This window comes from Macadamia integrifolia, chromosome 2 (assembly GCF_013358625.1).
Source record: "Macadamia integrifolia cultivar HAES 741 chromosome 2, SCU_Mint_v3, whole genome shotgun sequence".
Classification (NCBI taxonomy): Eukaryota; Viridiplantae; Streptophyta; class Magnoliopsida; order Proteales; family Proteaceae; genus Macadamia; species Macadamia integrifolia.
In genome coordinates, this window is record NC_056558.1 from 33942520 (window position 1) to 33966964 (window position 24445).

At 38.6% G+C, this 24445-nt stretch overlaps 1 protein-coding gene across 3 annotated transcripts; it reads right to left on the reverse strand.

Annotated features, from left to right (window-relative positions):
• Positions 1-881: 881 nt before the first annotated feature.
• Positions 882-24186, reverse strand: LOC122060610 (PHD finger protein EHD3). 3 transcript variants are annotated; one of them, XM_042623748.1, is made up of 7 exons: positions 24029-24186; positions 23475-23844; positions 19342-19500; positions 18767-19126; positions 2636-2725; positions 2380-2424; positions 882-2221 (listed from the first exon to the last, which is right to left on the reverse strand). In XM_042623748.1, the coding sequence occupies exons 2-7, from the start codon at positions 23826-23828 to the stop codon at positions 1304-1306; spliced, it is 1926 nt and encodes a 641-aa protein (XP_042479682.1). In that variant the 5' UTR covers positions 23829-23844; positions 24029-24186; the 3' UTR covers positions 882-1303. The 3 variants fall into 3 exon arrangements, with proteins under 3 accessions (XP_042479682.1, XP_042479677.1, XP_042479688.1); XM_042623743.1 differs by having other exon boundaries at positions 19237-19500; XM_042623754.1 differs by lacking the exon at positions 19342-19500.
• Between the last annotated feature and the right edge of the window lie 259 nt (positions 24187-24445).

Genomic DNA, 24445 nt, shown 5'->3' on the forward strand with positions numbered 1-24445 from the left:
TTTCCACTGGCTTGTTAGATGGGATTTTGTGTAATAAGTAAACCCAAGGCCTGCTGCTCATATGTCAAGTTTCAGTTAACATCAAATTTACCAAAATGATAAATAAACAACCTAAGGGGTGCATTGAAATAGTACATACAAAGGTAATGATTGAAATAGAGGCTGATATTTGACACATTGTCAGTTAAGATCATTTCCTAAATATTGAATGATCAGAATTATTACATCATCATCTCATGTACTACATCTAGGCTTGCAAACAAGTTAAGCTATATGATCTAGACAGACCAGCAACCTTTCACCAAATTTTACATCAAAACCAACAACAGAATTATTTTTCAGACGAGAATTCCTTTTCCATCTATACATGGAAACAAATAGAGCCAAAGTGAAGATTTTGTTACCGACTCGGGAAAAAGAAATTCAACATAATGAGTGGAAAGCATGATCAACCATGTACACCAAACCCAGAAAATCAAAGAAACAGTTAGAAATAGAAGAAGATGATGCCCCAGTTGCAGACAACACTGAGGCACTACATATATCCATCTTCCATCAGACAATGATAGCAGGTTCTATGCCACCGAAGTAATCTGGGAAAAGTGTTCGTGCTCGTCTAAAATTAAGCAGAGGCAGTGAGTGAGCCCTGCCGAGCTGCTGCTTCTCATCCTGGAGAGTATTTATCTTCACCTCTGCCCTTCAAGACCCTGAAGAGAACCGATAATTATCTAGCCAACCATCAAGGACTCTTATTTTCAGATCTTCAAGGTCAACAATTGATCAATCAGTTTACCGGTAGGAAACCCATAGCACAATATCATAACTTCATAATGAAAATAAGCACAAAATCAATAAGGCATTAGAGAAATTAAACGACCACCTGAGATCAACAAGATTTCATCTCAAAAACATCTTCAAATTTTTCATCACGAAGTAACAAGTTATTTTGATAACAAATTCTTAATTTTACAACAATTCACCAGCCAGCCTTGTAACGTATGTCACAAAGCTTTACTTTCTTACCATTGCACTCAGGCAAGTAATATAAATCTTCATCGCTCTTGCACCCCCGCTTCTTAATGAGAATGGCTCCTGTCCCTTTCTCCAACAAAAAATGATTGTCACTGATAATGATGCTCAAGTAGCAGCCCATTCAATCGAACTATGAGCCACACACCATACTTCTACACAGCGGCCAGATAAGGATGTTGATACACGACCACATTCACCATCATGAATAATAGAACAAGCTATACTTTCCTTTCTCTTTTGCCTTTCTTCCTTATAAGAAACTCTGCTCTACCTATCTTTTCTTCCTGGTGGCGGCTAATTTCTCCTCACATTTCAGCTTCTCAGCAGCATTTAACAGCATATCCACTGATCCAACTGCTTCATTTGATCCACCTAATTTCTTCCTCTGGTGTTTCTCGAGATAATTCTCATATGCCCTCTTTGCCTTATGTATTGCTTGGATCCCAACATCACATTGGCTGCAAAACCATTTTCCACTTGGAATTGAAGTACATGGTGGTTCCATGCAATAAATGTGGTAAGCATGATCACAGCCATCACAGAGAACAATTTTTTCATCATCTTGATCAGTGAGGCAAGCTCTACAAAGACAAGAAGGGCAGTACCAACGGGGACCAAAGGATTTTAATTGTTCAGTTGTCAAGCATCTGAGATGGTAGTATTTGTTAGGGCACTGGGGATGTCCACATATCCGCAATCGTCGGTTATCCTCTTCCCCAATTCCACATAGTTTGCAATAGCGTAGTCTTCTGTTTCTATTGGACAACTGAAGCCCATCTTCAGCTTTCATACTACAATCTGAACTCTCCTCCAAATCACTTAGCATGTCTTCTTCCATTGGAAGTGTCTCCCCGCTTCCATTGGTATGGGTCCTGGCATCATTGAGCCTCTCACATACAACACAATTCTCATGTGGAGATTCAACCCCACTTGCAGTGCAGTTGGCACAATACCAGCTTCTTGATGGGATCTCTTCAAGAGCAGGTTCAATGCAAGAGACATGGTACATCTCCTCACATGAATCACAAACAAGGCGATCTTTCCCATCTGCTTTGACACCACATTGCCTGCAGTTATTTATCTTTCCTGTGCCACGTACATCTGCTTGTTCCAGCTTAGTTTCATGGTCAGATTCTGGGACAGAAAATCGTTTTTCAGCATTTTGTTCATCACCAACATGATTGATCTCCTGTCAGAGAGAGAATAGCGTAATTAAAATGAAGTGGAAGGCTCGTAGTAGTCTGAAATTTCAAATGAGCATCAAATTTTTTAATCTGTACTGCTGAAAGGTAGACAGGGAAAACAACCTGATCAATAATTCTACCCCTACAGTTGAGTACTATATACCTCGTTTTTCCCTTCTTCATAAGCGCCATGTATCGACCCTCCAACCTGAGAGGACAAGTAAATAATGTTGGATGAGCCATCGGCATAAGTAAAAAATAAATTAATAGGGTGACCAACCTAGAAGCAAATCAAATGCCTCTTAAAGAACTAAGGTCCCGAAATTTAGCAGCACTTGCCATGATTGACGGTACAGCATCATTCAGTATTCCATAGAGCTATAGAGAGATCAGCACTAAGAAACAACAATTCTTCTTACCAGTGCACTGTAGGAGTTCTTTGATATATCTGAAAGACCCTTTGAAAGAATAACCATTTCATTACCAATCTTCTGAATCTTATGCCACACCTAGGAAACAATCAAACATGAGCTATTTATGCGAGAGGATTAAAATTGACAAGCTTTCTTAGAACAAAAATATGTCCTGAATGTTAGAATAGGGAATATTATGTATGCCAAATCAAAAGGTGGTCTCTAATACATGTCACCGGGCTTGAAAAAGCTCAACTGTCTAAGCAAAATCAGGAATTCAATCCAAAATAATATTAGGACACAAGTTCAACTGCAAAATATAATGAACCTCTAATACCAAAAGAAAAATGAAGAGTATAATGTACCTCCAACAGAGCACACTAGCACATAATTTCAATGATAATAAAATAGAAGAGTTAAGGCCAAAAAACCTAAAATGCTGAATTTTGGGTGGGAGGGAGAGAAATATGACAGAATTAAAGATACACAACATGAGAGGCTGCACTTCAGAGGGGGGGAGAGAGATTTTCCCCTTCTTTTGATAGATAACAATGATATCTTGTTGAGAGAATGAAACGAGAGAAATACAAGATAGAAAATACAGAATATAAGGTGTAAACAACAGAAACAGAAGGCCAAAGGCCAAACCCACAGTAAGAGAAACTACTCCATCTGACAAGGGCCCAAATACAATGATTCCCTACCCACTTCTACCCTAGCCAGCTCATCTGCAAATGAATTTTCAGATCTCGTCCTCCAAGAGTAATAAAGTTGGCTTCACACAGCAATGCTCCTTCCTGATGAGATAAAGGTAGTGCCATGGGCCTCCATATGAATCCCAAGCCAATGCACAACCACCTAAGAGTCTCCTTCCAAAATCATATCCATCCATCCGTGAGCCAAAGCTATTTTCAGCCCTTGGATGATCGCGTTAAAATCCACGGTTATCAAGTTAGCTATCAATAAGGCCTGAAAATGCTAAGATCTACAGACCCTCATGATCTTGGCACACTTCTCCAATACTGGTCGAATCAAGATTGCCAATCAAGCTGCCATATGTACTTGACAACATTGGCATGAGAGCATCAAGCATGTTGAATCTGACCCCTAGCCCCCAAGGAGGAAATAATAAGATCCCAGCACCTCATTTAGTCAATAGGGTACCCCGGAATGTCCCATCTGTCATTACCCATCTTGCCGTCCTCAACTAATGACCTCCTAAGAAGATCTCTCCCAACCCCTAAACATCCTATTATTCTTCTCCACCCAAACGGTCCATATAGTTCACCAAGAACATACACCGCCATATAAACTTCCGTTTTTGTTTTGTGGGCAGAATGACAGAACTCAATGATATTGAGGTCTCGCATACTCTGTGACGGAAAGACTTCCAGTACAGACCAAATAGTGAAACAAAGTGGGCCCAAATGGCCATCAGTAAATCACAAAGGAGAGAGAGCTTTCTGAAAACCCTAATTCACTAATCAAAGTAAGAGGAGATACTGGAGTTACAACATTATATGTGGCTTATAAGATTTTTTTAAAAGAAAAGAGTGTCAGATAAATAGGTAGATAATAGAACTGTAAGCAGGATAAGTGATGCAGATCGCAGACAAAGGAAGGGGTCCGCTTCATTATTGAACCTAATTTTAACCCAAGCCATGTCATGCAATGCAATTGGGATTCTTTGTAATTTTTTTATTCTCATTTTTGTATGGGAGTTCTAGAGAGTTAGCTACACAGGGATTTTCATAAGGTTAGTTTCCTCATACGTTTAGTTTCGTTATTGGATGTAATTTCTTTTCTTTTAAATATGTTTGTAATATGATGGACATTAGATGAATGGAAAATTGAGTTTGTTTAGAGCTCGCCTGTGTGGCATGAGCAGTGGCAGCTGTGTTTCCTATCTTCCCCTTTCCTTTTCTCTCTGGTACAATCCTTCTTCCCTTCTCTCTTCCCTGCGAATTTGAAACATCTCCTGTCAGGAGCTCCTTTCTCATCCCTTGATTCTTACTTTCTTAATTCTACTATTTTGGATATAACCTGCTGCCTCCCCCTATCGTCTGTCTTTTTGAATTCCATTAACCAATTACCATGGTAACCCTGTTCTAACGGCACCAATCGGTCCCTCAACTAAGTTCCGTGTCTCCTTCATCCCTCACCTCTGCCTAAGATTTTAAGATTTTGGGGGTTAGAGCCTTACCTCTGGATGACTCTCTCTGCAAATCTCTAAACCAAAACTCAGCTGGAATCAAGAGAACCAAACAGTCGACCAGATCTGTACCTGTGCCTACCATCAAGTACAGTTTCAGACCTTGAATGCGTTTCTTTGATTTGCTGATTTGGAGATTCATTACTTACATCACAAGGGCTTGGAGTTGAACAATATATGCCTGAGATCTGGAGTCGACTTGAGTCTATATTGAGTGAGTTTTCTCAGTTGCATGGTAAGGAACTTACTGCTGGTTGCGTCTTTGTTTGGAAGTAGAAGATGAGACAGTGATGCTGTTTTCAACAACACCATATCACATCCTTTTCCCAAAATACCCCCATCTTCTTCCTTTACCCTCTTTTGTCCACATTTTATATACCCTTCCAAGTTTATCCCTAATTTTTAAATATCAATACCTTTATATCCTCTCCCCCCCCCCCTAATTTAACTACCAATCTAACCACTAAAATTTTGTTTAATTAGAACAGTGCCACAGCTTGCTTATAACTTGGTTGTAATTTGTTCGGGTGGGCCCATAGTTTTGAACCCAGGATTGCGCCAACAAATTTACGTCTAGTCACTTATCAATTGTCTACTCAATACATCACATCACATACATTGTACAACGCACTTCTCAACAGCTATGATCTCATGTTGGAACTTCCACAGACTGACATTGCTACCTAATTTTTTATCTAGAAGACCAGTTTCCGAAGCTTCAGCATAATCAAACAGCTTGTCATCAACTTCTTGGACACCTCAAATGAAAACTATAAGAAAATTACAAATATGATATTGGGACTGATTTCCTTCAATTTACCAAATGATGCAGGAGAATTAGGCGTATTGATTATTTAGTTTGGGTACTTGAGTGTTTATTTGTATGTTAGGGATTAGATTTGGTTAGCTAGATCCAAGTCCAAGTTAAAGTAGTGGGAGTTAGAGATTCATGAAGATAATTTTAGGAATCATTTCCTTGTTGATTATTCAACACCACTTTTGCCCAACTATCCTTTTTTTTTTTAAATCTTTTCCTCGATTGGCTATTCAACCCTACTTTTGCCTGAACTATCTTTTTCTTTTACCCTTTTTTTTTTTTTTGCTGGGGGGGGGGGGAAGGGATCAGAAGTATTCTGTGGGCATTATATGGACTAGGTTCAATAATCCAATGAAAGCAGGATAGCAGTGAAAATTTAGAAACCAGATTTCAGGAAAATTGTAACAGAAGATCAGATGATCTAATCTAGCTGAAACTCAGGTTGAGTGCTATATCTAGATAGGAGAATATGGTATTAAAATTTAGGCCCATCTAATGGTCAGATTCTTAAGATCGATAGTTGTCAAGGCGACTAAACAACCCAAGGCATTGGATGTGTGCCTAGGCTCCCTAGACATGTGCAGTATATGTAGTATAGCAATGATACTTTTCAATAATTATACTTATATGCAACAAAGAAACCAAATCAATGCAATATGATATAATTATACTACTAATAACCTAATATGAGAAAACCAACATTTAATAAACAAACTATAGGATATAATATAAGCATATTCATCAAAAAACAACACAATAAATATAAATCAATGTAAACTCATAAAGTGTCAAATTGATAAGGTGACGCCTAGGCATCCAAGGCGAGGCCTTCCTTGCATCAAGTAACGAATGTGGTCTCCTTGGACCCAAGAAGCAGCTTGAATACCTAGGGGACACCTTGACAACTACGATAAGATCTGAATATTCCTACTTGAAGAAGGAATTTTCAAATATTGGAATCGATGAAGACTTCAGAATGTCCATTTAGAAATCAAACTCAACAAACCTAGTGAAACCAAAAATAAGAAATGAATGGGGGAAAAAACCCTTAAAAATCAAGTTGACTGAAACCAGACTCAAAATAGGAACATCATAAATCTGTCAAAAGATGGAATTGAAACTATAGGTTATTTTAGACAGCAACTGATAGCCTCATATGAAATCAGATTTGAATTCCAGTGATTAAAAGTTGAGTTTCAAGGAATTCCTTGTTGGAATAGTAATTCAAGAAAGTTGAAAACAAGGTTTCAGCACAGATCAGAAGCAAAACATTAATGGATGTTTAAACAAGATGACAGTAACTCAGACCATTAACTGGCAACAGAATCAGCAAGTAGAATAGTCGAATGAAAGAAAAGTTTTGTTACTTACTTGGAAACGTTGGAAGGATAAGGAGGAAGAATAATAGAAAAACAATAGAAGGATACAGGCCAAGCTTCCCACCTGAAACTAGATTGGAATCCCACAGAATTCCAGAATTGACTACCGACAACGGACCTTAATGGTGGTGATGTCCCCACCTCAACCCCCCCTCCTCCGATGACTTTTTTCCTTCCCTAAATCTCCCACTGGGCTGGGCTGGGCTGGCCTCCATGGATGCCCCCTCCGGCGAGGTGCAGGCGTCTCCCAATCCTTCACCTTTCCCCTGCCTCTTCCAACCTCACTTCCTCCCCTGTCTAAGCGCTTAGGCGAGAAGGTGCACGCCTTGAGGCGAACAAGGCTACCAATTGTTATTTTTTATTTTTCCTATTTTCTAACATTATTTAGTAAGCTATATATACCTTGTATCATAAAAAAATCAAGATTAAGCAACATCATAGTTTTTAAGGCGTCGCCTTACCAGCGCCTTGGCGCTGATGCAGTCTAGAGATGGTAAGGCAGTGCTCCGCCTTATGTGAAGTGGCGCCTTACGGGTTTTTTTTAAACACATTTTAAAATTACTTAATAAATATTCTAAATATAGATTTTTTATTGGTTGGTGTATAGTTTTGTTAACACTTGAGATGTATAGGATCAGCTTTACTCCACCAAAAATAACAAAAACACGATTCACAAACAGGGTTTGGATTTTGTCAAGGGTTTTAAAAAAGAGCTTTGAGAAGGAATCAAGGAACAAGGAAGAACCACTGATCCAGGCGACCATTTTGCTCTGGTAGCAATGAGCTTCATTCTTTTTTGACAGGAGTAGAAATATAATGGATGACCTTAGGGCTTAGACACTCATTTTGACATCATAGAGCTAAGTATAATAAATACTTGTATTTATTATGTCTTCTTTTCTTTATATTTATAATTTTGTTTCATAATTATGTATTTATAATATATGTTAATATTCTATAATGATTGATGATTGATGAAGATGAACTTAGTTTATTCATTTTATTGATTTATTTTCTTGATTAATATCTTACATTGGTATGAATATGAACCTTTAATATTTATTTAACATACGAGTAATAGAATTCAACTAGGATTTGAGCCAAATAGATTGGTTTTATAAAAAAATTACACAGGAACGTTTTAGTCGATAAGGCGATGCTTTATGCCGGCCTTATCGCTAAGGCGCTCTAAAAGACCCTCAAACGCCTCCGTCGCCTCACCGCCTTAAAAACTATGAACAACATCAAGTCATTAAAAATGAACATTTAGCCATATTAAATAATAAAAAATTAACATTAAGTCATATTAAGTTATAAAAAATCAAAATTTAGAGAAATGCTTTGGTTCTATAATAAGTTTGATTGGTCAAATGATATTATTTTTACATGAGACTTTTTGTATCAGTTATAATATAAAATCAGCTTTCCAACAAGTCTAAGATTACTTAAATCTGAGTTGTAATGACAAAGTTATGTTCCGGCCAAACTTATTTTTAAGTGCGCAAATGCTATTAAAATCTCCTGAATGAAAATAATTTTATGGATATCAAAACAAAAAATTATTTTACCGGACTTTTGGTTTTTATTAATGTTTTAACATGATAGAATTTATAAAGTTTTCATAATTAAGAAAAACTCCAGCATTTAAAAGTTGAAAATCGCCCCTATAACCAAAATCCAGTTTTTCTTCTTGGACTGGGTGGTTGACTTTTTATCCTTTTAGAATTTGATTTTTAAACTATTTTTATTGGATTCAAATAGGGGGTATCTGCTTATTTATGAATAATATCTTAAGTAAATGAAATAAGTGTCAAAACACAAGGCGGCATGCAGTGCAATAAGGCGACTGTCGCCTAGGCCCCAGGAAAACCACCTAGACGCCTAGTCGTCGCCTTGACAACTATACTCACTTCAAACATCCCCTATCCCCCCCTATTGAAGGCTTGCCTCTCCACTTTGTCCCTCCTTCCATCCTGGGAGACTCCTTTACTACCATTTGCCCAAAAGGATTGATAGACACCGAAGCCTCTCGCTGGAAGAACTCCCTTATTGATCACTTCCTAGGCCAATGCCTCCCTTTTCACTTAGTCAAATCCTCCCTTCTCAAGCAAAGGAGGCCGGTTGGCACTGTAGACACCTTCCTCTTGGAGCATGGCTACTATATGTTTAAAAATTCTCACATGAGCATGACAGATTGCGTCGTTTGGAAGGAGGACCTTGGCTGGTGGGTCGAAAGACAATCTTCCTAAGACCTTGGCATGGCAGCTTTTGCTCAACCATGTCGACTTCTCTACCATCCCCATCTGGATCTCCTTTCTAGGCCTTCCCCTTCATTTCTGGTGCTCGGATGGTTTGAGTGCAGTCGGCTCGATCCTAGGAACTCCTCTTTGTCCTGATGCCAGGACCAACCGGAAAGATAGGCTAGCTTTTGTAAGAATTTGCATTGATGTCTCAGCTTCCGACACCCTTACTTCCTCAATCTCGTTCCAAGATGGGGATAAATTTTGTTTCCAGCAATCAGTGCGATACGAATGGAAGCCCCCACAGTGCCTCTCATGCAAAGTCTTCGGTCATGACCTGCAGCCTATTCATTGAAGCCCTCTGCTGATCTTGCTGGGCCTGAACCTCATGATCTCAACGGCCCTATCTCAGCAAGAGACCGATCGCTGATGTCCGAAACTGAGAGATTACTGCCCTTTCGTCCAGTGAGAGGAAGAGGCAATTCCAGAAAGAACTACCGCCATCGGCGGCAGCCTAAAGTGACTACGAAGGACTCTCCGCTGGTCATAACAGTTTCTCAATCCTGGCGACAAAGGTCGAGTGTGACGCCGACCATGTCCATTTGTCTAATGCAAACCCCTCAGCCCTTGCTCCTCTGAACGAACTGCCATTGGATGATGGCTCTTCTGGCTCCTTTGCCACTTCGGGTGTTGATTCCTCTTCAAGATACGACTATGAGGAATCGGACTGCAGATCTTCCCCTTCTGGCACTCGATCTTCATCCCCCCCTTCATGCTGCCTCTTCTGGCACCTCAGCGCCTTCTACGATCTTGTCAACGGACCTCTCTCCAGAGCTTCATACCCTTACGGTATTAGAGACAACAAGTGTTGGCCTTATCTCCTCACCTTCTGTTATAGAGGTAGACCCCATCCTGAACCACATCCAACCCCTCCCTCTTTCTGAGACCACAACCTACATGAACTCCTCTCCATCTGACCCATCCACCTCTCCTAGCCCAATCCAGACCCTCCTGGGTCTGCCCCCTGTTGGGCCTCCCTACCATCCTTTGGCCCATGATCCATCTCATAACCCATCTCCTTCCATCATTTTGGCGGCCCAAACTCCCTTGGGGTTTGGGTCCGGATCCTCAACTAGCCAATTTATGCTCTTCTTCCTTACCTAGTGTTGTTGCCAAGTCTAAACCTAGTTCTACTAATACTAGGAAATCCCGTCAAGTCACTGCCATGTCCCAATCTGGCCATCCCCCTCGACTGGAGCAGCCTGCCTTCTCCTCCCCTCCCTGATCCTATCAGCGTCCGGATAAGTCTCACAGTCTCTCTGGATTGCCCTGATCCTCTACTTAGGAGAATCAGATGCCCCCATCCAACCTATCCTGATGTCCCAAGGCCTTGTTTGGAACCCTAGGGGCTTGAATTCCCCTCAAAAACATGTTTTCGTTTACCTTCTCTTGACTCTTGAGAGATCTGCCTTGCTTTTTATTGCTTGTTGGAAACGCATGTGAAAGCGTCCTCCATAGCCCGAATTTTTTCCACCATTGCCCCAAGTTGCTCCTACATCACAAACCACTCCCACCACCCTAACAGCCATATCTGCTTCCTTTTGATTCTTCCAAGATTGCAGTGTCCCTATCTTCTTCCTCCCACCAGTTTCTTAATCTTTCAATTTCGGGTACTTCCTGCAGCTACTCATTATGCTTTTAGTCATCTATGCCTCCAATCGGATGGCTGATCGAGAAGTCTTATGGAATGACCTCCGCCTTACTGCAGGTCAGATAGGGACCAGGCCTTGGGGGATTTGTGGGGACTTTAATTGTGTTAGGTTCAGCCATGAGAAGCTTGGTGGGGGGGCCCTTAATGCTTTTAATGAATGTATTGATGACAATGTTGTGGATGACCTCAAATGGTCTAGAATCAAATTCTCTTGGAGCAATAAAAGATCAGGACATGACCCGATTGCTTGTAAATAGGATAGAGTTCTGGTAAATGAAGCCTGGCTTTTTGCCTTCCCCTCTTCCCATGCCTCCTTCGAACCTCTAGACAAATCAGACCACAGTCCCATATCCCTCTTAATTCATCCTTACACCTCTTTTGGGCCCAAACCTTTCAATTCTTTTGACATGTGGACCTCCCACCCTAACTACCCTTCCATTGTTAAGGATGCTTGAATTAAACCAGTCAATGCCTTCTCCACTCCCCTTATTGATTTGACCAGAAAGCTATGAAATGTGAAAGAAGCCCTTAAAGCATGGAATTCTAACTCCTTTGGGAACCTCTCTTCTCTCGTTAGTGATTGCAAGTCCAAGCTCTCCTCCATCCAGATCCAGATCCAGCTCCAGAACGATCATCTCAATTCATCTCTGGCTGATCTTGAGAAGAATGAACTGGAAACATAGTTTTTAAGGCGTCACCAAGGCGCTAGTAAGGCAATGTCTTGGCGCTGATGCGGTCGTGAGATGATAAGGCAGTGCTCTGCCTTATGTGAAGTGGCTATGGCGGCTGCCTTATGCTATAAGGCGTCTTAAGTAACGCCTTATGACAAAGGCGGTCGCCTTATGGTTTTTTTTTTTCTAAACATAGTTTTAAAATTGCTTGATGAAGATTCCAAATTAAATTTTCTCATTGGCAAGTGTATAAGTTTTGATGCACATGTGATGCATTGGATCAAAAACTTTATAATTTAAAAGATAAAACCCTAAATCGCATCTCTCTCCACTCCAAATCAGAAAAAACCCACAGCCGACGGTGAGGTCCCTCACTCCCTCGTCCCTCCTTCGATTCTTCTCCGGCAACTATTATTCTCCTCCGATGAAGGTTCCTTCCACTCTCTCCAGGTATGTTATTGTTTATTTTTCTATTTTCTGATTTTTCTTATATTCTTTGTGCGCTTTTTTTTCTCTCTCTTCTTCTTTCTTCTCCCTTCTTCTTCCTTCTTCTTTCATCTTCATCATACGCCATACGGTGAGACTTTGAGAGTTGTTACAGTCGTACAACTCTCAAGTCTTTAACAGTTTTTTTTTTTTCCCTTTCTACGGTGAGTCTTACGATTTACGACACTATGTGTTTTCTCCCTTCTTCTTTATTTTTAATTTTGCTTTAGACTTTTAGTGATAATAATTGTATTCAGAGTTCAGACTCTGGCTTATTCTTTCCGATGCAATGAAGTTAGCTAACAGGCTTTTGCTTAAGTATTGTTTTCACTTTTCAAGAAGTGGCTAATTGGTTATATTTAGACTAGAAATAGTAATTGATAGCCGCCAGCCTCTCCTGCCTTTAACACATTTTGATCTGTTATCTGTAATTCTATATGCAATTCTCAGATATGTTATTATTTATTTTCTATGTTGAGTATTTTCTAATTTTTTCTTCCATTCTTCTCTAATCTGTCTTCTAATTTTTAAACTGAAAACTAGGAACTTGAATGGAGTTAGCTTCTGTATTCAATTGGATGAGTGGATTCTGATGTTACCATGTTAATGTCTCCATGCGAATTTTTTTTTTTTTTTCCCCTCATATCTCTGGATACATATGTATACAACTGGGTTATTTTTCCTGGAGTATTTTTTCTTTTTCTTATTCTGATTTTCCCATATCTCTTTAATAGAGGCATTTGCTTTTATTACCTTATTAACTAATGGGCTAATATTCCCTTATAGTAGTAATATTCCCTTTTCTTACCTTTTTTCTTATTCTGATTACCTTTTTACATTACAGTGTTAAACAAAGAGACAAGTTGAACCCACTCATCTATGGAAACAGCTCGTCGTAGCAGTGGGGGTGAAAATACAAGTACTACTACTACTACTGCACAGTCAGCAATTGATCCAAGCAAGGATCCAAAAAAGGAGAGCTAAATCAAATGATCCTAGATGGAAATACGGATACTGGCCTGACTTAACAGACAGAAATTGGATTAAGTGTACCATTTGTGGGAAGGATGTCAAGGGAAGAATAAAACGCTTGAAGCAACATCTTATTGGTCGCTATGGAGATGTAGCCAAGTGGGTAAGAACAACGGAAGCGATTGCTAAAGAGATGAGAAATGCAATCTTGAAGAACCAAAGGAAGAGGAACCTTGATTGTTTGGATGATTTGGATGTTAGTGATGGATATAGAGTTTCACCTGCGGAAGTAATAGAACCACAACATAATACAACATCCGATTTGGGGGTCTCATGTCCTATCCCTAGCTCTGGGACAACTTCAAGAAGAAATAAAGCTATCATTCAGGCACAATCCAAACAAGTAGTAAGGGGTCCCATGGATAAGCATGTGAGGAAAACTCCTAAAAAAGTGCTTGCAAAAAGGCAGAATAAAGGTTTATATCAGAAAATAATGGAGAACCGTGTAAGAGGAGAAGAAGAAAGAGATAAACTTCGTTCTTACTATGCAAGGTGGGCTTATGAAAGCGGTGTTCCATTTAATGCTTTGAAGTTAAGGAGTTTTGAGGAATTAGTAGAGGCTATAGGTCAATATGGACCAGGTTTCAAGCCCCCTTCATATCATGACTATAGGGGGCCTCTATTGAAGTCTGAAAAAGATAAAATTGGTGAGTTAAAGGTGAAGTATCAAGGATATTGGAGGAAATATGGGTGCTCATGTCTAATGGATGGACAAACAAGAGAGGAAGGCGCTTAATTAATTTTCTTGTCAACTGTCCAGAGGGGAATTTTTTTTGGAGTCTGTGGATGCATCTAACCAATCACTAACAGCTGAAATGTTATTTAAGCTACTTGATAGTAAGGTTGAAGAGATTGGTGAAGATTATGTGGTTTAAGTAATCTCTGATAATGCTACCAACTATGTTGCAGCGAGTCGACTACTAATGGAGAAAAGGAAGAGGTGTTTTGGAGTCCATGTGTCGCTCATTGTATAGACCTTATGATGGAGGACACAGGCAAATTGCGCTTTTATATGTCTGTTATATCGAAGGGCAAGAAATTAACTGCATTCATCTACAGGCACACTCGCCTTCTTGAAGCTATGAGGTAAAAAACAGGGGGAAACTTAGTGAGGGATGGAGTGACTAGATTTGCCTCTTCCTTTTTAACACACCAGAGCTTATACAAGCACAAAGAATCTTTGAAAAAATTATTTGTTGATGATGAATGGTCCCATTCTAAGCTTGCATCTACAGAGGCAGGGAAGAAAGCTTTTGAGATTGTGTTTGCTACAACATTCTGAACTAGTGTGATGGATTGTATAAAGAGCATCACAGCCTCTTCTTCAACTCATGAGGATTGTAGATGGTGCTGAGTTGCCTACTATGCCTGAAATATATATAGCAATGCCAGTGGCAAAGAAGAACGTCAAAAAAAATTTTAGAAACAATGAAAGGAAATGGAAGAAAATCATAGGGATTGTTATTCACCATTGTGAGACTATGATGGATCGACCAATATATTTAGCTGCCTTTTTCCTCAATCCAAACAAGTTCTTTAAGGCAGTAGCAGATAATCCAGAAATGAGATGGACTATGCTCATAAAGCAAGTGATGCCTTCAATGATGTTCTTGCAAGGTTGGTGCCTGATGAGACCTTGCAAGATAAGATCATTCTCCATGTTGAAAATTATACCTATGCTCAAGGAAGTTTTTCAAAAGACATGGCGATTAGACAAAGGGACAAATTGAACCCTAGTAAGTATATTTCCTCTTAAAGTTCTAATTAGTTTAGAACTTTGTATGTTGATTTTTTACTTAACCTATTTTTTTTTTATATTATATATTTTGTCTCTTGGTGGTCTCGACATGGAAGTTCTGCTCCTGACCTTTCAAAAGTTGCATTGCGCGTACTTGGTCTTTGTTTCTCATCTTCTGGTTGTGAGCGTAATTGGAGCACATTTGAATTTGTGAGTATTGAGTTCTAAGTACTTGTACTTCACTTAATATGGTTTTATTGAAGATAACTTCATATTATTAATGTTTTTCAGATTCACACCAAGAAGAGGAATAGGTTAGAACATAAACGGTCAAATGATCTTGTCTTCATTCAGTATAATCGCCGACTTCAAGTAAGGTTCCAAGAAAGAAAAGAACAAAACAGAAAATATAATCCATTGTTGCTTGATGAGCTTAATTGGAGTAGTGAGTGGATGGTGAATCAGAGGATGAATTAGTTCATCCTGAGAATGATCTCACTTGGAGAGATGTTGATAGAGCACTTAGGACATCTTTATCATATCAAGGCCACAGTAGACCAAGGAGGGCTCCAACATCTACCAGTGGACCAATCTTTGCTATACCCGGCGTGGTAGGAGGGTTGAGCTTAAGGATTCTTCAGATGAAGAAGTGGATGCGATGAGTGAAGAGGATGTTCGTGATGATGAAAACATTGAGGACGATTATGACATAGCTCCAAATGATGCAAGCCAACAACAGAATGCAGAAGAAGATTTTAATTTAATTACTAATTTGGATTGAACTTTGAGTCTTTGAACTTTAAAGTATTTTGAGTCTTTGAACTTCAAAGTTTTTTGAGTTCTTGAACTTTTAGGTATTTGACTTTCATTGTTTACTAAATCTTTAGCATTTTAGTTTATTTTATGTTTTTTCTTCATTGAAGTTTTTTATAATGATTCAAATTCCCGAGGTTAGTCACTTCTCATCCATTTAATTCGGCATCTCGATTTTTACTTTCAATATTTTTTAATTATAAGTTTTTAATTACTTCTTTGACAGGAGTAGAAATATAGTGAATGACCTTAGGGCTTAGGCACTCATTCTGGCATCATAGAGGTAAGTATAATAAATACTTGTATATTTTATGTCTTCTTTTCTTTATATTTATAATTTTGTTTCATAATTACGTATTTATATTATATGTTAATATCATAGTTGTCATGGCATCGCCTAGGCGTCGCCAAGGCGGCGATTTGGCGTCCTGGCGGAAAAAGAAGTTCATGGCAGTGCTACGATTTACATGACTCACAAATGGCCGTCGTCATTGGCTGATAGGCGTTGCTATGGCACCGCCATGGACGCCAAGTCACGCCTGATTCACTGATTTTTTGTAAAATGTAGGGTGATTTTGATAGGGCTATGTTGATTTTTGATGATTTGATGTTGCTTAATGTTTGTTTTATATGTTATAGAGTATATATTGTAGGCTTGTAGCATGCTAAATAACTTTAGAAAATAGGGGAAACAAAAAAAATAGCATACTAAATAATTTTAAAAATAGGAAAAATAAAAAATGACACATGGGCGATTTAACCGCCATGGCAACGCCATAATGAGCGATTCATCGATAAATCGATTAGCCACCCCTCCACCGCCTTGGATCGAGACGATTTGGCGTCCTGGCGGAAAAAGAAGTTCATGGCAATGCTACGATTTACATGACTCACAAATGGCCGTCGTCATTGGCTGATAGGCGTTGCTATGGCACCGCCATGGACGCCAGGTCACGCCTGATTCACTGATTTTTTGTAAAATGTAGGGTGATTTTGATAGAGCTATGTTGATTTTTGATGATTTGATGTTGCTTAATGTTTGTTTTATATGTTATAGAGTATATATTGTAGGCTTGTAGCATGCTAAATAACTTTAGAAAATAGGGGAAACAAAAAAAATAGCATACTAAATAATTTTAAAAAATAGGAAAAATAAAAAATGACACATGGGCGATTTAACCGCCATGGCAACGCCATAATGAGCGATTCATCGATAAATCGATTAGCCACCCCTCCACCGCCTTGGATCGATTTGATGCCGTGACAACTATGATTAATATGTTATAATGATTGATGAAGATGAATTTAGTTTATTTACTTTATTGATTTGTTTTCTTGATGAATATCTTGCATTGGTATGAAGTATGAACCTTTAATATTTATTTAACATATGAGTAATAGGATTCAACTAGGATTTGAACCAAATATATTGGTTTTATAAAAAAATTACACAGGAACACTTTATTCAATAAGGTGACGCTTTATGCCCGCCCCTCAAACGCCTTCGTCTTCTTACCTCCTTAATAACTATGCTTCCACTTATTAATTTCATCCATCAAATAACAACATATGAAGTCTCCTACTTACAAGGAGCTACAACCTGTCTACACAACCACTTCAAGCCCCATAATGGGAGCTCTAATATTATTCCAAGTGAGTCCCCATTACCAACTAGACCCCACAAGACAACGATAACATTACCTTGAAAGTCCCTAATAGCACCATATTTCAAGAATTCAGTTTCGACCAAGGTTTCAACCCTAGTCGAAATAGAATTGTTTTGGATTTTTGCCATATTTCGACCAACATCTGGTACATTTCGGTGGTCAAATGACCATATTTTGGCCTGAAACTTAAAGGAAACCCTAATTAAGCATCTCTAAGCATAATTTAAACCTTTAGCTTGTAAGAAAACACACCCGAAATGGCAGTTTGGATTCGGACCCCAAGTTGCTAGTGTACATTGTACCCTATTGTATACTTTTTCTAATATAGCCTATTAGACTATTCTACACATGACTAATTACTAGAACACACAACATTCAAGAAAAACAATTGAAATATGTATTAAAAATGAAGAAACCCTATACAAAATTCCAAAAAGTGTCATCATAAACAATTAATAGGATTGCCTATTCAAGCATGTTTACATATGTTTGAAGCAACTCCGCCAATGTTTTATGCTACTGCTTCCAAGCCCGGATAAAGGAGGAGGGTTGGTGCGTCAAGTCAGCAGCCAGCATAAAAAAATTAACCAAACCCCTTCACATGGATCTTAGAACTTTCTATTTCGACCTTATGCCAGGGTATATCCTGGAAGCGACGGGGTGTGGGTGCATGCTTTTCAAGGCGTCGCCAAGGCATCCAGGCAGATTTGTCTGGATTGGCGCCTAGGTTGCCTAGCCGGCGCCTAGGCGGCGACGCGACGCCTTGGCGCGTTGTTGGTGTGCCCTTAAGGTTTGTTACCCTCAACTGCCTTGATTCGCCTAGACGCTGCTCCACCTTCCCCTCTCCACATTAAGTGAACCTTGGGAAGGATTGACCAACTTCTTCTACTAACCTGAAGTGTGTCACAGCACAGACTCACAAAAGGGGCTTATGTTTTGGAGGAGCAGACACCTTGCAAATTTCTTTGAATGGAAAAGGTTGTGGGGGATGGGTGGCATTTTATGTCGAGGTCAAGGAAGTATAATTTGGCATGTAAAGAGGATAAATAATTAAATTACCATGACATTCATTTGTTGTAAGAAAAGTATCCATTAGGTTTTCCAGCAATAACATTAAAAATAGTCAAGAGTACAACAACAAGGTATGACAAGATTTTTTACTCAAATAGAGTTTCTTTGGCATATCATCAAACATGTATACAAGGAACATCACTGTAGATATATTCGATGATGCTTGCAGACAGTATCATATATAAATAGTTCAGGCTATCATATATCAACTAAAACATCTTCGACTTCGGTTGTGCAAGAGACATGCAAAAATATAAATGATTAAGTAGAATCCTTACTGAAATGTGCAACAAACACTACCTGTTGAAGGTCTGTAGAGAAGAGGACAGGAGACTGTTCATAAGCCCCATCTTTCATCCTGGAGTTCATGACGCTAAAATCTAGAAAGTTGGCCAACTTGATCTCTTGGATTTGGAAATTTTCACATAGCAACTTACACAACAAATCAAACTTCTCCGAAACCATAACATTGTGAAGAACATGCTGGCACAATTCAGTGACATGATGAACATCTGCTTGGTCGTTTGCCTCGTTTTGGGATCCATTTGAAGTAGCATTCTCATGCTCCTTACAAACACTCTGAGATCTGTCTGGAACTTTTGAGTCCTCGTTTAACTGCGACTCAGTCTTAAGGCTGTTTTCATGGAAGTGACCAAGTTCCTGAAAAGAGTGATTGCACTAATGAATGACCCAAATAACTCAAGGAACCTAGAAAGAACAAAAATAAATAATTATTTATTTAAGAAAAAAAAAGTCATTAGTATAAATACTTGGGTCCATGCAATTTTAGGGTAGGCACAATTTATCTTAGACATAATACAGGAACTGGACATGACTGCTTCCTGGATGCAGCTCTGAATACCACCTTCACTCACACTCATGGACTGTAAGATGAGTTCAAGTACGATATTCCTCCAGTGCCCATTTGAGCAATCATCTGAACCATCTAGAAGAACAGGGATGTCTACTCTAGAACAACCATCTAGCTCATAGGAATTCCTGTGTAGAATTATGTCCTTTGACTTCATTACAGACTGCAGGGAACCAAATAAAAAAAAATAGAATAGCTTAAAAGAAAAGCAAGGTCCAACTAATTACCATCAGAATATATACTTAATGGTTCATATGAAAAACAGATGCAAAGTACTACAAAAATATTAAAAATGAAAACCACAACAAATAAGATAAGATTTAATAATTTTCTTCTTTTTTCCCCTGGATTACGAAGAAAATTTCCTCCTTTAAAATTCAATCCTCACACTAAATGATGTGGAACTAGGCCAGTAAAATATTTAGTCTTTGGGTTTATTTTGGGCTGCAAAGAATGGATCCCTAATGACATAGGCTAGCTGCTAAGGATCATTGACATGAAACTCAAATCAACTAATCATTTACCAGGATTGCCCTCAACCACAAAGTCAATGAATTCAAGGTAATATCTAATCTACAACTCTAATTGAACTTACGATTTACAAACACCAACAAGATAGAACCCAAAATCCCTAAACTACTGCTGAAGCACTCTAGCTGGCAGAATGCACAACTTAATTAGAGAAAAAAACCCACCAAAATTAAATTTGATGGAGTTCCACAAGGAGTATCCAAGGGGCAAGCAGAGAACACAACTAGGGAAGGAAACTTGCGAGGCCAGGTCCAGAACTCAGGACTATCAAGCTTCCTTGCGTAAAAGATATAGTAGTATTTAGTTATTTAAATAATTTAAAATGCAGATTACTCCCAGCTTAGCTAAAGGACCATATAAATCATGTATCAGTTGATAAAAACTCCTTTATAAAAATAAGTATCGAAACCCACTGATGTCGATACGTATCAGTTGATAAAAAATATGTACCGATACTTAAAACCCCAATTATTACATCTAGTCATATATGGCACACCTAGGCAGGCCCTCCAAAGCCTTGGGTCGCCTGGTTGCAATGACAACATTGGTCCAAAATGCCAAAAAAACGTTACCTACTTCTCAACAAAAGCCATTAACATGCACGGGGAGCATTGGAAAATCATTGCTGATATCAACAGTAAAAATGACAACAAAATGCTTTGTTCTAGGAAATAAGCTAGGATACCAACGCACCATTTGATAACGTTTCTGCTGTTTCTAGACACAGAAACAGCAGAAACGATTTTTCACATTTTTTGGAATAGAAACGAATTTTTTGGTGTGTGATAAACTTGTTTTTCGGATCTTCCACATCGAGATCTACAACACCAACAATGGCGCCAAGGACTACCTTGAAGGATTTTTTGGTGTTTGATAAACGAGTTGCCTTTTGATCGATTTTTTATCGGGTCTTTCCCCAATATTTTGGGCTCAACTTGTTTCTAGAAACAAAAAAACAATTATAACATGTTTTGCCATTCATGTTTCTTGTACTATAAATTGCCATAAATTTCTATTTACGTTTCTAAAAACGGGAGGAACGAAACGGATTTATCAGACACTTTTAAGGCCGTTTTTCCGTTTCTTGGCACACAAAAACGCAGAAACACGTTTCTAGGAACGTTATCAAACGGTGCCCAAGTCATGACTCATTAAAAATTATGATATAATCAAAGTGAAAAAAATCAGACCAATGAATAGAACCATAAAAAAAAAAGCCATCCATAAAAGGAGATATTAATCATACACAAAAATCACCATGCACCAATTTCCATGACAAATGATTGACTGATCCAGCATATCAGGTGAGATGGTGTTCCTTCCTGCAAGTTGTGCTCTTCAGAAAATGTAACCCCCTAAAATAATTACGGGAGCCTAGAAATCCAATTAATGTGTCTGTGAAAGAAAAGGCATCCCTTTTCTAACACTCAAAGATCTATCTAAATATATATATATATATATATATATATATGTTGAATCAGCCAAGGAAATAATGAAGTTCCAATTACACAAGCAAAGTCACGGTTCCAAAAACACGAATCAACCCAAAGGCAATTTATTTTGCATTAATGAGATTGAATTTTGGGTGAAAAATAGATTATTTCTATTAAGATACAAACAATCAAATCAATTTGCAACTTAAATGACCTTCACAAACATGATAGAAACCAAGGAACGTTAGTTTTTTCCTTTTATCCTCATCTTTAAAATTGAGAGGTTTTATGGCTCAAAAGCTGCACGCCAGCAGCGTTAGTCATCATTATAATAGTAAGTTTTGGAAGGCTAAAACAACGTATACTTTTAAACCATGATTTTGTTCAATGCATGGTCCGAAATTTCGGCAAAATTTTGCCAAAATTACCAAAATATTTCGATTTCTCAACAAATTGAAACAAAATGACTACCAATTTCTAAGAAAGACAGAAATTTCACCAAAATATTTCGGTTTAGGCAGTGGAAATATGAAGGGGAAATTTGAAATTTCCAACCTTGCTTCGATGACATTAAGAGCTATCTAATACAGACCATAAATTTATGTTCGAATCCAGTGCACTTAAGGAATCAGCCAAGAAGTCTAGTAGAGTAAATCAGTCTCATTGTCATGGAATTCTTGCGTATGTCAAAGAGATTAGGCGACCCAAGGCTTTGAAGGGGGCCTGGAGCCCTGGACACCTAGACGACACCAAGAGGCACCTAGGCGACCCAAGGCATCAGCAATAAGGGTGCCTAGATGCCTAGGCGACGCCTTGACAACTAGGATTCCTGCGAATGCAGAAAATTCTGATTTGTCCTGGTTGTCAATTCAGTAATCAATCTCATACAGCATTAATGGATATTGGCCAAATAAATTACAATTTCCACAACAATAGATGTAACCCATAGACACCGGGTCTTTGTATCCAATATGATACGGTTACCTTTCCACAAGTAGTTCTATTTTTATAAAATTAACCACAAACACTACAAGTATTGCCCTTAACATGAAAACTAGTAATCAAAACAGAGTTTGCCTCTATTTGTAAATAAAGTAATAAACACAGGAAATCAAAGAAAATAAGACATCCCTTAGAAACAACTTCTATGGCTGAGTGAATGTTTTTCATTTAAACTGTGCATCTAGCAGGAGAAAGCATGACTCAGATCAATGCCATGCATGTAAGACAAAGATAAATATTGAGTAGCATTTTTTGTACTTGAAACGAAGAGTTGGACACTGATAAAACCCCAATTTCAACAAATCCAAGAAATATAGCTTCCGGTCACTTGTCTCAATGATGGAGAAAATAATAGAAGTTTCTAACTTAATTAAGACCAGAAAAAATGAGATATAATAATCTTTAGCTGCCCAAATGCTTTTTTCCTGTAAAAGTTCAAGTTCATACATAAATTTCATGTTTACTCTTCATTGCTGGTCAGCAAGAAGACAATTATACAACTTGTCTAGGCATTCTTAAAAACATTTGCTTCCAGAGCCATCTCATCAAAAACCAAGTGGCAGTAACACAGCACAATATAACATTACCCAATACACCAATTAACAATTTTAACATCTAGGCTTCAAAAACCATCAAAAAGATGACCCCAAACAAGTGCCTCCTCATCTTCATCAGGGAACAATAAGCTGCGTTGAGGAATGATCTTTAGAATAGGGAGACCACAAAACACCACTTTGCCATCTGAGCAACCTACATCCCCTGCCTTCTCCCAAAACAGTGGTCTATGTCTATTGTCTTATCCTATTCAAGATTTTATTCACCTGGCAATCAAGCAAACCAAAAGTAGCCATGCATTTTCTAAATTGCCTTTGCTAGAGTTCTATAGAAAGAATTAGGACAAATTCAACACTGAATGCTACCTTTTTTCTTTTTCCCCCTTTTTTCCTTTCTTTATTTTCCTAGTCACAGATTTTCTTGGGTTTGATACAAGTTATGTTCCCATATAAGGGCAACAAAATCCAGAGTGATAAAGTAGACTAATTACAGCACCGCAATCAAGCTGCATATGCAACTTGCAAGAACACAAACTAAGAATTATTGATGTCTTCCACAGCATTCACAGTAAATTGATTAATTTGAAGGAAGAGACAGAAAATGGAAAAGAACAAACCTGGTCAGCTTGACTTGCCGCATCAGAAGGAAATCTTCCATATTCTTGCAGATTAGTACCTGCGGTCAGCCTCAAGTGTTTCCGACGCTTGTAAGTACGTAATCCCTCATCTGAATAGTCCCCGAAGCTCACATCAGTATTAAGCCCTTCAGACCCAAATGTATATCCATTAAGGGCAGCACCATTCCCACAAGGAACCAACGCAGAGCAGCCCAGAGAACCACCATCAATTTTTCTCTCTTCAACCATCATTTTCCAAGTAGCATAAAAAACAAATCTAGAACCCTTTCTGCCCCAAGTTAGGGTTTCACAAAGGTACCACCATACTGAATCGAGATTCAACCTCAATAACATCCAATAATCAATATTTCTGCATAATATCATGAATTAAGAGCATGAAATCAAAAAAAAAAAAAAAAAAAAAAAAACAGAAAATTCGAAGAACATAACCAAAAACAGAAACCTAGCGTCACAGTACGCAATACTTCATATAACCATGAAATAAATCTTTCAAAAGAAAACAGAACAAATGGAAATAGAAGCGTCGAGATTACCTGGAACACCAATGGAGGCGAAGACATCACAGAAACAAGATACCCATACCTCTAAAACCTCATCCGTTCACTCTGCAACTCCTCGGAGAAGTTTTTAAATTTTGAAAACAAAGAGAGAGGCTCTCTATCTTGATGTTGGAAGAGTTAAGCGACTGGTTACTTGATGCCAGTGCCGGTGGCACGTCCCACGTGAGAGCTTACGTGCTGGAGAAACCGGGAGTTGCCCGTCGCTAGTGGCAGGTGACCTTACAGAGCCAGTAGCATGGCAGTGACTCGGAACGCGTGCGACTCAAATAGCTTTAAATGTGTATTTCTTGGCGCTTTGACCCTCTGACTTAAATGACTAATTGTTCTTTCCTTCCTATTTTAGTTAAAAACCCAATCTAACGAGTTCTCAGACCCAGGCAGGAGGCCCCT